Source organism: Calypte anna, chromosome 5 (assembly GCF_003957555.1).
Source record: "Calypte anna isolate BGI_N300 chromosome 5, bCalAnn1_v1.p, whole genome shotgun sequence".
Lineage (NCBI taxonomy): Eukaryota > Metazoa > Chordata > Aves > Apodiformes > Trochilidae > Calypte > Calypte anna.
In genome coordinates this window covers 13,795,730-13,810,516 of record NC_044250.1, presented here as the reverse complement: position 1 = coordinate 13,810,516, position 14,787 = coordinate 13,795,730, and the positions used below count along the sequence as shown (strand labels likewise).

The window sequence follows — 14,787 nt, the reverse complement described above, 5'->3', positions numbered from 1 at the left end:
GTGCAGGAGTGATGCTAAGCACCCATCCTTGTGTTTCCTGACTCTGGAAAGCCTCATCCGCCTTCATTTCGGTTTCGGCGTGCGCGCTCCCGAAAACGCGCGCACGGGTATAAATACCACCCCCAGCCCACCCCCCGACCCCGCTGCCCCCACCCTCCCACCCCCGGCTTAAATATCCCCCCCGCCCATCCCATCCCAGTCCCCTCTCTCCAGGCGCCGCGGGTGGGTGTCAGGACACCTCGATGATCTCCATGCTGCCTGAAAAGCTGGACTGTTTCCCGATTTTGCCCAACTCTTCCCGGGCCCTGCCCTCCGACATGGTCTCCTCGAACTCCATCTGGCAGCTCCTCCTCTTGAACTGCTTCTCGGCTCCGGCCTCCTCGTGCCAGCTGTGCCGCCCGTCCCGCGGCTCGGCCCTCGCCTTGTCCCTCAGTCTGATCTCACAGCCCCCCGACACCCCGCCACAGCCGAAGGGTGGGGGGTAGGGGCCTCCACCACCGAACAGGGCCCCGCTGCCGCCACCGGCACCACCTGAGTCCGTGCCGAAGTACCAAGCGGCCTCTCCGGAGGGGGTGCTGGGGGACTCCAGGTGCACCCCGCTCCTGGTGGTGGTGGTGGCAGTGGTGGCAGGCGGCTGTCCCAGCCGGGGTGGCAGTCCCTCCTCGGCGCCAGGGCTCTTGCGTGGGGCGCAGGCGCTGCCAACGTTGAGGCTGAGCCCCCCGTGTGCCGGGGAGCCCGCCGGGTGCCGGTGCTTCCGCCGCTGCCTCACCTTGGCCTCCAGCAGCAGGTCGGGCCCGGCCACCCGCTCAGGGCTGTCTGCTCCTGGGGCGAAGGGGCTGAGGCCGCCAGGGCCTGAAGGGCTGTCCAGCTTGCAGAGTTTGGGGGTGTCCCCAGGGCCGGGGGGTCCGGGGGGTTCCTGCTGCAGGCCGGGGGAGTAGGCGGACTTGATGTCCAGGGAGAAGGAGCGCTTCAGGCGGTTGGTGTCCTGGATGCGCTCGGAGGAGAGGTGCAGCCCGTGGAGCCCCTGCTGCAGGGTGGTGGGCGAGAGGACCTTTGGGGTCCCGCCGTGGTCGCTGTGGGGGGACGCTGAGTCGGCACCTCTCGGCACCTCCTCGGCCTTCTCTGAGGTAGGTGGTGGTGGTGGTGGTGGTGGTGGGGGGTGCCGGCTGCCCTCAGCTGCCTCTGCCAGGTCCTGCTGGGCATCCCCCTCTCCGCGGTCACCCTTGGACTTCAGGGCCTTGAGGAGCTTCAGGCTCCTCTCGTACTCCAGGAGCTGCCCCAGGAAGTTGAAGTTGGGCGAGATGGATGGGCGACGGTCCTTAACAAACCTGCCGAGAGGCACAGAGAGCCCTATTGGGTGCTTGGCCCTCCAGAGGGTCACCCCTACTCTCTTAAGACTCTTTGGGAAGAAGCAGCTTCATCCAGGACCTTCTGACCTGACCAACCCTCTGAATACACGGGTCCTGGGGAACCCAAGGGCCTTGGGATGCCCCAGAAGTGGAGCTGGGAGCCTTCCCACCCCATTGTATGGCTCCCAAACGTTCCTCATTGCATGCACTTTATGAAGGGAGCTGTGGTTTGGTTTTATTGGGACTTAAAGCAACACAGAGATTCAAGGAGCTCCCACCCTCTCCTTCTGGGCTCACTCTTCTCCCCTTCCCTGGACTGAAGCACACCCAGGTAACCCCACCCTGCCCTCTGGGGAAAACTCACCTGTAAGCATCATCTGATGACATACCCATGGTCTTCATGATGTAGGCAATGGCGATAGTGGCCGACCGGGAGATCCCGGCCAAGCAGTGCACGATCACCTGGCAGCTGGACACCTTGGCCTTGTCTGGAGCACAGCAAACAGAGAAAATCACCCATGTGGTCAGAGATGGTGAGCAAAAATACTCTCCCTCCCCAACCCTGAACCCCTTTGTGTGAAAGAACAAAGGTTGCTGGGTGAAAGACTATGGAGGACAGAAGTAAAGTTCAGGTTTCGAAGGCTGAGAACTGGAGGGTCTGGGAGCACTGTGACCAAAACTCACCAATGAACTCTATGGACTTGTCCAGCCAGGGAAGCAGCTTCTCACAGTAGTTGTCATTGACAGGAATGCGCATGAAGTGACTGTCACAGATGAAGTCTGGCTTGGGACAGGAGTTGCTGGCGTTGAGGACATAGCTTATCCCATTCTGGGTCATCAAGTCCTGATGGGAAGGAAGTGATCAAATGAGTGGCTGAGTTCAACCAGCACAAAGTGCAAAAGATCTGCCTTGCCATGCACTCCCTGCCTGTTCCCATCCCAGGATTTTCTCCTGCCTTGGCCTGCTCGATGGCAGTACAGAGTGTCAGCAAAATGTTGTGTCAGTTTAGAGGACACAGGTTTGAACCTCAGCAGATATTTCCCTTGTTCCAAGTGAGCAAGACCAAAGACACCTGGAAGGGGGTCCTAAAGGGGAAACCCCAAAAACCCCAGTATGAGAGGAACAGGAAATACACCAGAAAGAGAATCAGTGGAAGCCCTGGCTGAAAGCTTTAAAAGTATTAACTGAGGGAGAGGGGAGGCATCTCAGCAACAGTGAGGTGAGTCATTGAGAGCACCCTACATTAACCAATGTCAGCTCATATCTTTGCTCTCACACCACTCAGAAACACCTTGGGATGTGTCAGTTGATCTCAGATCTTCACTGAACAAAAGCTCTTGTGTTGGAACACTGGCAGGTGGTAAGGGGAACCATCTCTTCCCTCTTCCTGGCACTGGAATGAAGCTGGACCTGTTTTCTGTGACTTTTCTGCTCTGGCCACTCAATGGCCATCATCACTGCCTGCATTTCTGACTCAATAAAATGCAGTGGCACAAGAGAGACCTGAGGTAAAAAGGGTCAGATAAAAAACTCCAGTGAGGGTGTGAGGTTCAACCCACAGGCCATCCATCAGGGTGCACACTGCTGCATCCACACCAACCTCCATATCCTCCCACCCCAGGTCACCTATAGCTTCACCTGTGGTGCTGACACCAAATTTATGGATAATGTCTGTTTCTCTGTCCCAGCAGATTAGGTAACACCAGTACAACTGGAGGCAGGTTGCTTACAAAAAATGGGTGAGCATCTGGGCCAGCTACTGGATCCTGGGGCCTGGTCTGCATTATTCCAGGAACGACCCACAATTAAAAAGGAAGAGAAAACACAGGGATAAAATGGTCCCTCCATGTGTCAGAGTGGAGCTGCCATGTAGGATCTCTCCATCCCAGCAGGGTGAAGAGGAGAAGAATCTATCCATGCATGGCCTCTACAACTGACCCCACTCTGCTGCCTATGTGGAGATGGCAGAAAACACTGCTCCAAAAATGAATAAAATCCTCCGAGGAGGTGGAGAGGGAAGGAAACCATCAATTTCCCTGACTGACATTGGCTTCTCAGGAGACCACACTGGGATTTCAGCCCTGGCTCTCCAGCAGTCAGTCCTTCCCCACCCCAACAAGCTCTGCAGAGCCCAGCTTGGGCTTGGTGGAGCCAGCCCAGCTCCTGGGCTCACATTCTTGGCATTTTTCTCTTTCATTTCCTTCTGCTCCCTGTATATAATTTCTCTTTCCCTCCTTTCTGTCTCCAACCCCCCTCTGGTGTTGTGGTCCCTCTCCCCCCTCTCCTGCCCTGGGCAAGGACACAGGCACCCTGTGGCATTTTAACTGCAATTGCTCTTGCCTTCATCTTCCCATTATTTTCCTTTAACAAAATTCCTTTCCTGGCTTGACATCACATCACAGCCCCTCCAGCACCTTTAAAAGGGCACTGTCCCTCTGTCTCCTTTCTACCCACAGCAAAATTTTGCTCATTTTGCCCCCCACTGCCCTGAGCTGCCTACCCTCATGCTGTTGCAGCTGAATACCCCAGCTTGCTGCCACTCTCAGTCTGCCAAGAGGATCACAGGGTTGCTGAAATGTGTGTTATCTGGCTGGCTGGGCAGGCGGGTGCAAAGCTGGCTCCTGTTCCACATCCCCCTCCAGCTGTGCTAATTCCCCCTCCAAGATCAGGTGTTTTCCCAGCTGTGTTCCTCCAGCCTTGGGAGGCATTTGGGAAGAGTCTGACCACCCCAAAGCTCAGCAATGGAAGAAGACTCATCCTGTGGTCACCCTCCCTACTTCTGCCAGGCTCTGCCTATGTACTCCTTGTCTTCAGCCTCCTGGTAGGATCAGACAGACCAAGTGTGGTCTTCCCACCAGGCAGAAGAGTCCTTAATGCCCTCACCCCTCTGCATGGCTGGGGTCCTAGATGGGACAGGTAAGATGTTTCCCCTTGACAGGGCAGTACCTTGTTCAGGACATCTTTCTGGGAGCCCAGGTAGAGATGTGGCAGGATGCGTGTGGGGCCAACATTGGCCACGGGCAAGCAGGGCTGGGAGATGCTCATTGGCAGGATGGCAGCTGGCTTTCCCTCGCAGAGCCCTGGGAAGCAGGATGAGAAGGTGGCAAAGCCTCCTGTGGAGAAAATGGGGACATTGAGCTGATAGCAGTGAGGCTGAGACCATTAGTACCTGGCACCCGGAGGCCCAGGAACAAAGCAGTGGTAACCCTGCAAGCACAGAACCTTGAGGAGCAGAAGCCACCTCTAACCAGTTGCAGACATGTTCTGATGAGTGTGCCACACACATGGACAAAGGATTGGAGACCCAGCTCTCATTTTTCCTGCTGCAGCTGCACATTAACACACATGAGAAGTACCCCGCACCCATCCTGGCTCTTCCCAAGTTCACTCAGCAAAATGACAGAAGAGGAAATCCTTTTTTCTTGCTGCCTACTCCTCTGAGGACAATCAGTGTATTTTGATAGCAAATCTCACCAGGCAGGGTGATGACAAGCAAGCCCACCAAGGCTGAGGAAGTCAGCCCAGTCCTGGTAATAGCAACACTTACACATCATAGTTTCTGAGATGTGAAGACTCTGCCCAGCCCTGCCCAGCCCATGATTTACACCACACTGGACTGGACTGGGACACCAGTACCTGCAGGCCTTTGCCTTCTTCATGCTCTGACCTTACTGAATGTGACAACAAGCAGTGCCCAGTTTACTGCATCAAGCAGCTGGGCAGTCACACCCATCTTGAGCATCCCGTAGCATGGGGGGAGCTACAAGAAAGCTGGAGAGGGTTTTTTTACAGAGGCTTCAAGCAATAGGACAGGGGTACTGACTGTAAGCTGAAAAAGGGTAGATTTAGATCAGCTGTTAGGAAGAAAATCTGTACTGTGAGAGTGATGACACTAGAACTGGTTGTCCAGGGTAATTGGGGATGCTGCTTCCCTGGAAGTGTCCCAGGCCAGCCTGAATGGAGCTTGGAGCAACCTGGTCTGGAAGGTGCCCCTGTCTGTGACAGGGTGGTTGAACTAGATCTTTAAGGCCCCTTCCAAACCATCTATTCTAAAAATCTGTGATCTTGAAGCCTATTATTACTTCAAGAAAACCCCCAGCTGGAGCCACAGTAAGTGGCATCTGACAGCCAGAGCTATTGCCATGGTGTTTGGCACAGTCAAAAGCATGTTCTAAATGTGAAGAAGCCTGCCTGAAAGCCAGGCCGCAGCTTAAGTGGCAAGAGCACTGACTTGAGCAGGTCAGCAAGCACTGCCCTGCTGGAAACCCCCCCGAGTGCTGCTGCACATCCTGCAGAGTTGTGTAAGGCTTCTGGGGATCCTGATTTGCTCCTGCTCACTGATCCAGTTCTCCAGAGTAGAGCTGGGTCTTGCTCGTGGTGGCCCAACCTCGCTCCCCTCCAGCTGAGGACATCTGGGCAGAAGCTTGGTGGAACAGAAAGGACCTCAGGTCACATCAGCCCAACCAGTCTCCCTTGAGGTTTTTCCAGTCATGTGAATGAGCAGATAGAGCTTGATAGAACCCAAAGGGCAGAGAAGACTTCAGGGCTTGACTGCCTTTGACTGTCAGAGGAATCAGGATGCCCTCACAAGATCCTTCAGAAAGTCCAAGCCTGCACTCAACACCATGGGAATACTTGGCTCACATCCACAGTTAAACAAGACCTTATATTGAGCCTTTGGTAATGACCTTTCCATTCAGTTTCTCTCCCCTTCAGAAGCAGGACAACTTTGGCACATTCTCCTTTTACTTTCTCCAACATCTTGGCAGCATTTATGCTGACCCTCCTGGAGCACCTCCCTGGCTGCAGTGCTGCAGACAACCCACTTCATGTGACTGGGAGGTGATGGTGATGGAGAAGCCAGAGCAGCACACAAAAATGTGCTCATACCACCTGGAACCACCTGGATCCAAGCTCCTCCACCACTCCCCATCTCCACAGCTCCTGGTGTCAGCCCTCACTGCCACAAGAGGAAGGTGTCCTTCAAACAACCTTTTTCCTCCCCTCTCCTATGTTTTCCTGGCTAGCAGCTAATTCAGCTCTCAGCTTCAAAACCTGTACAAGCTGGGAGGGGTAGAGTTAAAGCACCTTATCTTCTCCAGCACTTCCTTTTCTCTGGCTCCCTCTGAAATGACATCACCTCTCAACTGGGACATTTAAATGAGAGGGAAAGCAGGAGGCCCAGTGCAGGTGCAGCACAGCTCTGGTTACTGCTCCTCCCTGCCCATTGCCAAGGAGTGTAAATCACTGCTCAGAGCCCTCTGTGGACCCACACCACCTCCCTGCTTTGCCCCACACTTCAGCACACACATCTGATGCCTGGGGGATGCTGGAGCAGACACCCCCAAGCTGGCTCCAGGGAATCCTGCAGCACAGGAGATGGAGTGGGGCAGAGCTGTGACCCCTGGAGTCATGCAGAACAACGTGGGGAGTTTTTTGAAGGAAGCCAGTGCAGTTCTGGGGATAAGCCCTGGGGATCAGTGCCTGCCTTGGTTCCCTGATCCTCAGCCTCCTGTGCTCACTCAGGAGTCTCTGGGGGCTCTGCACAGCTTTACATCACTCTTTAAATCCCAGGAGCCTGGGGTGATCTCATAGTTACAGCAGGTCAGTGCACGCTGCTCTCTCCCCCCTGCCTGCCTCTGCCAACACTCACCCAGCAGCAGATCCTCTGCCAGCCCTGCCCAGGGAAGTCCAGGCAGGAGCAGAGAGGGCTGGGAAGCAGGAGAGGATGTTTGCAGAGAGAGGAGGCAGCAGCAGCAGCAGCAGCACCCTTGGCTGCCGTGCCTGCCCTGGCACACTGCCAGCAACAGCTGGACACCCAAAATTATGCCTACAGCTTGCCCCACTTGTCCCTAGCAAAGCCTCAACCCCGTGCCTGGGAGCCCGGGTATGTTCCCAACCTGCCTGTCCTCATTTCCCCCATGCCTGCAGCTGCTGAGGGCAGCCCAGGCTTGGGGGGAAATCCTAGAGATGGGGCTGGGTACCCCACGCCATCCCAGCCTCCAAGCCACGCTTGCCCCACCCCATCCCAGCTGCTCTCACATGCTTTACATTTTTAGAAAGCAAAGCAGCTTTTCAAAACAATCCCAAAGGCAGTGAATGTCCCTGGCTGGGCTGCAGCTGATACCTGGGTATTCCCCCCTCCATCCCCTGATCCATGGAACTCAGCTTTTGCTGGGAGAGGCAGAGCCCTACAGGATGAGGAGCCAGGGCAGCACTGGGTCCTTCTAGACATTCCTCTTTCCTTTGCAGTGGTGCTGCTGGAAAACCTGTTTCTTTTGGCATGTGGTGTAATTTAAGTTCAGGAAGGATTTGTGTATGAGCTGGAGTGGGTGCTTGGGGATCTCTGGTTTCTTCTTGCAGCACTTCTAGAGCTCAGGGAGGGCTTGCTGGGGAGGAGCTGCTCCCTGCATGGCATGCCCTGGTGCGCTCTTCCATGCTCCAGCACTCCTGAGGGCTCTCAAAACCATTCCATGGAAAACCCAGTGTCTTTCTGCACTACCAGGAAGTCCAGAATATGAGGCAGGGCAGGGGGATTGTGTTTTGCCACAGGCATCCAGGCCAGAAGTGTTGACACCTTCCCTGCTCCTGCTGAAGATGGAGGAAGGAGGAGCCAAGAATGAGCACCAGGCAGGTGTCTGGGAGGGCTGGGGTTGAAAAATCACCTCCTGAACTTCAGGGGGTTCATTCAGTAATGTCTCTACAGACGTAAAAACCTCTAGGGGTGTTCAGCTCAAGATGAGGCTGAAGAGAAATGCAGGGAGAGGAGAGTGCTGTCAACTCCCGAAGGAAAATGGGAAACTGAAACATGGGGCATTGCAGCACCTTAGCACCAAAGAGTGCAACAACTGAAACCTCATTTCTTTTCCCCACCCTGGGCTTTGCTCATGGGTGCTGAGCCTTCTACCTCTGGCTCTGCCCTGGGGAGACTCCTCTGGGCCACCCCTCAGCCCTGCTCTGCATCACCCTGGTAGCAAAGAGGTGTGGGGGAAATCCCACTTCTCCCCCATCCTCATCTTTGCCAGGCCATTGCCTCTGCAGGTTTTCTATCTTAACATCCAGGACAACCTCCCAATGCCACTGCACTTATTGGGAGAACCATTTATTGAGAGGCCACAGGGGGAATTCCATCAGCCTGGGAATCCTTCTTGAGCTCACACAATCAGCCTGGGGGGAGATGCTTTTGAATAAGCTGTGGTGCCAGCACTGCTGCAACTTTTCCCCTTGAGCAGCAAACTGCACAGCAAGAAACCCCTCTGTTTGTCTGTCACTGTTTGCAACAGTGGCTGTCTAAGACTATAGCCAAAATGAATAAAAAGCCCCAAAAATGGTGCTGGGCTGATGGGTATGGAAGGAGAGCAAAAGGTAGAATGAGAGAGATGCCGGACTGCTGAGCTGGGACCTCTCTGAGCACATTCAGCTCATGGCTGGGACAAAGAAAACATCTCAGGCATCACCTGCAACTTGCTCTGCTCCCCTCTCTGTCAAAGCAGAGCAGCACTGGTGGTGCAGGGAGGGTGACACAGAATGTGACAAAGTCCTGGTTAGGGACAAGGATGTGGTGTGGCATTGTTTTCCTCCTGGTGGTAAGCTTTGGGGATTTACAACCTGTCGATCTAGGGGAGATGCTACTGAGGATAAAAGGGAGTTGTGGGGCACATTAAGCAGGGCTGTCCCACCTCTCTGCTGCTCCTTGTGTCCCCCCCCATCAAGGCTTTCTTCCTAAGCTGGAGGCATAAAGTGGAAACAAAAGGGTTTGAAAATCCTCGTGACACACTGATGGCTGCAGACTGCACATTGATCTCTAGTTCCATGGACTCACCTCCTTCAGTCTCCTGAACCAATCCAACAGCTCTGGCATTGATACTGCACCCCTCTGACTACAAGAAGCTGCCCAGGCCATCTGCCTCACCCCAAAATTGCTCTTCAGGAGAGACACATTACCTCCTGAACACCTCCAAGCCCCTAGATCTCCTAAATGCCTCCCCCTCCAGGACACACTGAGCAGCAGGGACACATCCTGCTTTCCAGGTGCATGGTGGAGCACACCCACCCCAAAGCCCCAGAGCAGGAAACACAGAAGAAGTGACATGTCACCCTGTTGTGCCCTCAGCCCACGGCAGAAAGGAGAAGGGGAACAGGCATAACCAGAGCTCCAAATGCTCCCTGGGCCAGCAGCTGCTGCGCTCACCTCTTCCCCTCCTCCAGCTCTCAGGCCAGGACTGGCAGGAGACCTATAGGGGCTATTAAAGAGGTGGTTTCCAGCCCACCCTCATTGCTCCTATAATGAGTGTTAAAGAGCAGCAGATGGAGCTGCTCAGAGACCAGCTCTCCATGCACATGCTGGAGCTTTTGCAGCAGCCTGTGGCCTCACTGCTGGGGTTTTGTGCCTGTGCTGGAGACCCTCTAGACCCCTTAAAACTCCTGGCAGCTGAGGGGACTGAGAGGGGCCAGGCTCTGGCCAGCTCTCATTAAAATGCCTGTGGTGGCTGAGAGCTGCTGCCAGCGTGGCACGTGGCAAGGGGCAGCAGGGCAGCACGTGTCCCAGCTGCTGCTGGAGCAGCCACCACACCAGCAATGGCTCTCCCCCTGCTCTGCCTGGATACCCCCTCCCCATCACCCCAGACCCCTGGAGACACATCCATCCCCCAGGTGTTAAACCACCTTGCTGAGCTGAGGCATGGCAGGAGATGACAGGAGCCAGGGGAACCTGCAAAGCCCCAGCCCTCTCCTGAATCAGGCTCAGCCTTGGCAGGGCAGTGAGGCTGAGTGGCCAGCTGAGCATCTCTGCAGGAGAAGGAAGAGGCCAGGCACGATGCAGAGACTCTGGGAAAATCCCTCTTTGCAAAACCCCATCTCCCTGGCTCCTGCAGTGGGTGGGAGCCTCTTGGTGCCAGCAAGGTGACATGACCAAACCCTGCTTACTGCCACCCTTACTCACTGTGCTCCAGGAAGTTCTGGGGCTTTGTCAACACCTCCCACTGCCTGGGACATTTCTGAGTTTTCTCCTTGCCTCCAGCCTCACTGCTGCAGTGCCCTTTGATTTTCTCCAGCCTGGGCAGTAGTGCCCAGTGCAGGCAGCCCTGCCAGTGATGCCCAATGAGGGCAGCCTGGCTACTCATATGCCCTTCCCACCCACCTGGGTGAAATCCCAGTTCTCCACAGCCCAACCAACTCACTGTCTCCTGGATGATGCTATTTTTCTCAGTACACTGGAGAGAGATGCCTGCTGCTTGCCTTGTCTCCTGTCCTCTCTGTGTCCATCTGTCCAGCCTCTGTGCTCCTCCACAGACTGGGTTTCACCCTCCCTTCACTCAGCACTACATTTCATCACCCCACTGCTGACTCCCTTTTTTCTTTTCCAAGCAGTGGGGATGAAAAAGCCAATGAATCAGCTCTGTAATGGATTCATGTGAATTCCCTGTTTCCCCAGCAGTCACCCCGAACAGGCTGCCCATCTGCTGCTACATCACCCTGCTGCCTCCCGGTCTGCACCAGATCCCCCTGGCCTCCCAGGCTGGTCCCAGGCCCCTCTCCTGTTCTCGCAACCTAGTGGAAAATCATCCTCAAAAAAAGTTTTCCTGCTTTTCCCTGCAGAAAGGAAGCCCTCCACCCACACAGCCATGAACACGCTCCCTGAGCTGCTGGGCTTGATTTTCCTCTGGTGACTGTGCCTGCCTTACTCGTTCTAAGTAAAGAAAAATGTGTCATTTCCAGGAGTGACTTATTACTAATGACACCATCACTTGGTTATGTGCTTCATGCCACAAAAACCTGTCAAGCACTTTTTGCTGGCTCCCATTTTAAGTGGTGATGGAGGGGAAGTTTCTTGATTCAACCCCTCAGTAATCTAGGTCATTCCAGGCTCGGCATATTTTTAAGATGTTCCATATAATACACCCTTTCCCCTGCTCGTCCTCCGCCCTGGCACCGGGTGGTGGAAAAGCTGCAAACGCCCTTTTTTGAAAGAAATCCCCCCAAAGATGGGCAGGCGGCAACCGTGCTAGCGCAGTGAAATGGCTCTGCCGGGCAGCTGCCTGGCTACGGGCAGATCGTCTGTCAGACGATACCTGCTCGCTGCCCTCACTCTCCCTTTCCCCCTGCACATCCCCCTTCCCCCGGGGCTCAGCCGCCGCGGTCACCCCTCCGAACCGGCGCCTGAGGGAACGGAGATGCTGGCGGCAGAGCCTGACCCGGATCCCACAACCTTCCTCCTGCCCTCCTCCTCTGCTCCCTCGGCACCCTCGCCATGCCTGCCTGGATGCAGAAGGGTTCAGGGGACCCTGGAGCGGTCCCCCCTGGCCAGGCAGCCCCATCGGACCGCCCGTCAGATGGGAAAGCCGCCTGATGCGGGGACCCCCGCAGACTCCCCTGCCCGCTGCAGGCAGCCTCTCACCTGCCCGCAGGAGCTGCCCCTTCCCTGGGTGCAGCTCCCTTCCCGCTGCTGCCCGCAGGACCAGGCTAGCTGCTGCCTCTGCCATCGCTTCCACGCATTGCCCGTGGCTGGGACCTGGCGATCGCTCCCTCTCTCCGCACGCTCGCCGCTCGCCTCCATCACCCCTCTCGCCGGCTGCCCGCGCTCTTTGTATCGCAGCCATCGCGATCCGCTCCCCGGCCGCCGCTCGGCAATCTCTGTCCCCGAGGCAAAGCAGCGCTCTCAGCACCCCGCTCTTCCCCCTCCGTCCCCATCGGAAGGAAAGGGAGCCGGCCGGCTGACAAACCTCTCTTGTCCCTGCTCTCCTTCATCCTTCGCACCCTTATTTTCAGCTTCATCTGCCCCTCGCGCATGTCTGTCCAGAACTGGTCCTCGGCGGGAGCAATCATCACATCCAGGGGCATCCAGGCAGCTGGGCTGCGCCTGGCGGGGGCACCTCTTGCCTTTAGCAAAACAACAGCTGGCGGGCAAGCAAAACGCTAAAAAACCCCAAAAAGCCTCCCCCGCGGCAGAGCACCGCCAGCCTCCCTCGGCTCCAGCCTTCAGGCTGAAAAAACACAAAGCATCAATCAAACAAGCAAACAAAAAATAAAATTAAATTAAAAAAAAAACCAAACAAGCAGGGTAGTAGGGGGGGGGGCAGGGTAGTAGGGGAGCCCGGCGTAGCCCCCTCTTCCCGGCTGCTCTCCTCCTCCTCCTCCTCCTCCTCCTCCACGCCTCTCGCTCCCTGCGTGCGCGGCTCCGGCTCCAGCCTGAATGAGCTCAGTCCCTGAGCTCCAGCGCTGCTGATCCATCCTCCCGCTCATAGCTAACGGGTCAGGCATGCGGCCGCATTCCTTACTCAGCACACAGACACGCAGGAGAAGCTGGGGCTGACATATGCTCCTCTCGCTGCTTAAAGGCGCAACCGCGATTTTCTCCCCTGCCCAAAGTCCCCCGCACCGAGCCCCCTCGGGAGATGGAGCTCGGCACCAAGCTGGATTTGGCCCCGCGGGGTTAATTTCGGGACAGGGACTCGGAGGGAGGAAGCTGATTCCTGCACCTCATTTCAACACCAGGCAGGGCACTGCTGGTGATCCCTGCGCCCCAGGAAGGGGGGGGATGCAGCACCACTCCGCATCCCTGCTCACTGCTGCTCCCCTCCTGGTGATCTGCACCCCATGGCTCTGCCCCTCCTGCCCCCTCCCCACAGCTGCTCCTGGAGGGACCAACGTGCATCCCCCCCGGGGGGTGTCCCCCCAGGAAGGGGGAAACTGAGGCACAAAAGATTAAATAACTTCCCCGGGGTCGTTTGCTGCAGGGCAGGGCTGGGAAGCAGAGCTCAGGTCCCTAAGCACCAGCTCATCCCCCCTCTTGGGTGTCTCCTACAAGGCCATCACCCAGGAAAAATCCTCATCCTGGAGTGGTTTCAAAGAGCTGAATGCAAATGGATCCCAGGAGCTGGCAGGAACAGGACTGGTGCTGGGATGCCTGCACCTGTGTGTAGCCCAAACAGATGGAGCTACCTGTCTGGCCTCAGTGGAGAAGGACCATGGTCTGGAGGAGATGAATCCTCCACCAAATCTTTCTCACGTGCTGAAGTCCAGCAAGAGGGGATAAGCACAAATGGGCTTTCTCAGTCCCACTGGGGTCTATCCATCAGTGGTGGCTTCTGAAGCAGGCTGGGGGTTGGTGCATTATCTTCCTTGTCCCAGGAGAGGGAATTACTTGTGCCCCCCTTCCCACCCGTGGGACTCCTCAATACGTTTCCACACAGCTCCTTATGAGTTCATTGGTCTGGGCCCAGGCCTCCAGAAAATCATTCAGTATTAGAGCAAGCAGAGGAGGCAGGGTGGGGTGGGGGGATGTATTGTGTCTTTGAAAATCTGAAGCTTTACAGGCTGAAAAAACCCCAGGCTGAGCCATATGTGAGTGACTTCAGTGTTTTTCCTTTGAATGACATCACATGAGATGAGGTCATCGGCATTAACTAAGAGCTCCCCCCTCCCCCCCAGCCCGGCGGAGCCAGCCTCCTAACAAGCCTTGTTGTTGTAACAAATATGGTTTGATTATTATCAGATGTGGGGCAGAGGTTGGAGAAAATTCAAAGCATGCTCCAACTAGGCTGGGAGAGGAGCAACTTCTTCCCCCAAGATCCACGCTTGGGAAGAGGCTCCCACAACAGCTCCCTAGCCAGGCTGTTGTCCCCCTTGTTTGACACCTTCATCCCTACCAGGGAGGGCACACGAGGATGGTGGCCAATGCCAGCCATGGAAATGCCTCCATCTGGCACCTCTGGTGCACCCCACTGGTGTGGGGTTCAGCTGGGACCTGCTCTGTTGGGGGTACTTGGGCTGGGTAGGAAACCATCACTGGCAAGGTCAGTGGCTACCTGGCCACCACCCATGGGGGATGCTACAGGAAGCATGTGGTGATTTAGGGGGTGTGATCATCAACCTGTCCCCAACCCAGAGGTCCACAAACATGAATTTGCCTTCCCTCACTGCCCTCTGGTTGCCTGGTTCCTGCAGAGTTGTGGGGTCCCCTTGGCGGAAATTGTTCTGGTACTGACAGGTTCCTCTGGATGCATTTGGACTTAGTTTTTGGATCAGGGCTGCAGACAGGGAGCTAGCATAACAGCACCAAGCCGTCCCTGCTGCAGGAGGTGTTTTGTGTCCCTCTGACCCTCAGCAAAAGACAAGTCAGCAACCTCCTTCCCCAGGAATGTGAGATCCAGGAATACAGAGGTGCTACCCTCAGCCACCATTCCCCAGGGAGCGTCCCCCTCTCCATCATCTTAACCCCTTTTCCAGGACCAGGGTAGGGGTTTGGAGCTGGTACTGGGGAATGCTGGCAAGTAGAGAGAAGAAAGGGGACATCCATAACACTGCCTACAAGAAAGCTGGGGGAGGGCTTTTTACACAGGTGTGTAGTGAGAGGACAGGGGGAAATGGTTTCAAACTCAAGGAGGGGAGATTTAGGTTAGACATTAGGAAAAAATTCTTTCCTGTGTGGTTGTGAGA

At 55.9% G+C, this 14,787-nt stretch overlaps 1 protein-coding gene across 5 annotated transcripts in view; it reads right to left on the bottom strand.

The window, feature by feature from the left end:
* Positions 1 to 206: 206 nt before the first annotated feature.
* Positions 207 to 14,787, bottom strand: part of DUSP8 (dual specificity phosphatase 8) — a 42,590-nt gene continuing 28,009 nt past the window's right edge. For 3 of the 5 annotated variants that reach the window (XM_030451445.1, XM_030451446.1, XM_030451449.1), the window contains 4 exons: positions 4,297 to 4,463; positions 2,034 to 2,193; positions 1,714 to 1,837; positions 207 to 1,328 (listed from right to left, as the gene is read on the bottom strand). In XM_030451445.1, the coding sequence (XP_030307305.1) occupies positions 230 to 1,328; positions 1,714 to 1,837; positions 2,034 to 2,193; positions 4,297 to 4,463 (1,550 nt within the window). In that variant the 3' untranslated portion in view covers positions 207 to 229. The other 2 variants (XM_030451448.1, XM_030451447.1) reach the window with 2 other exon arrangements.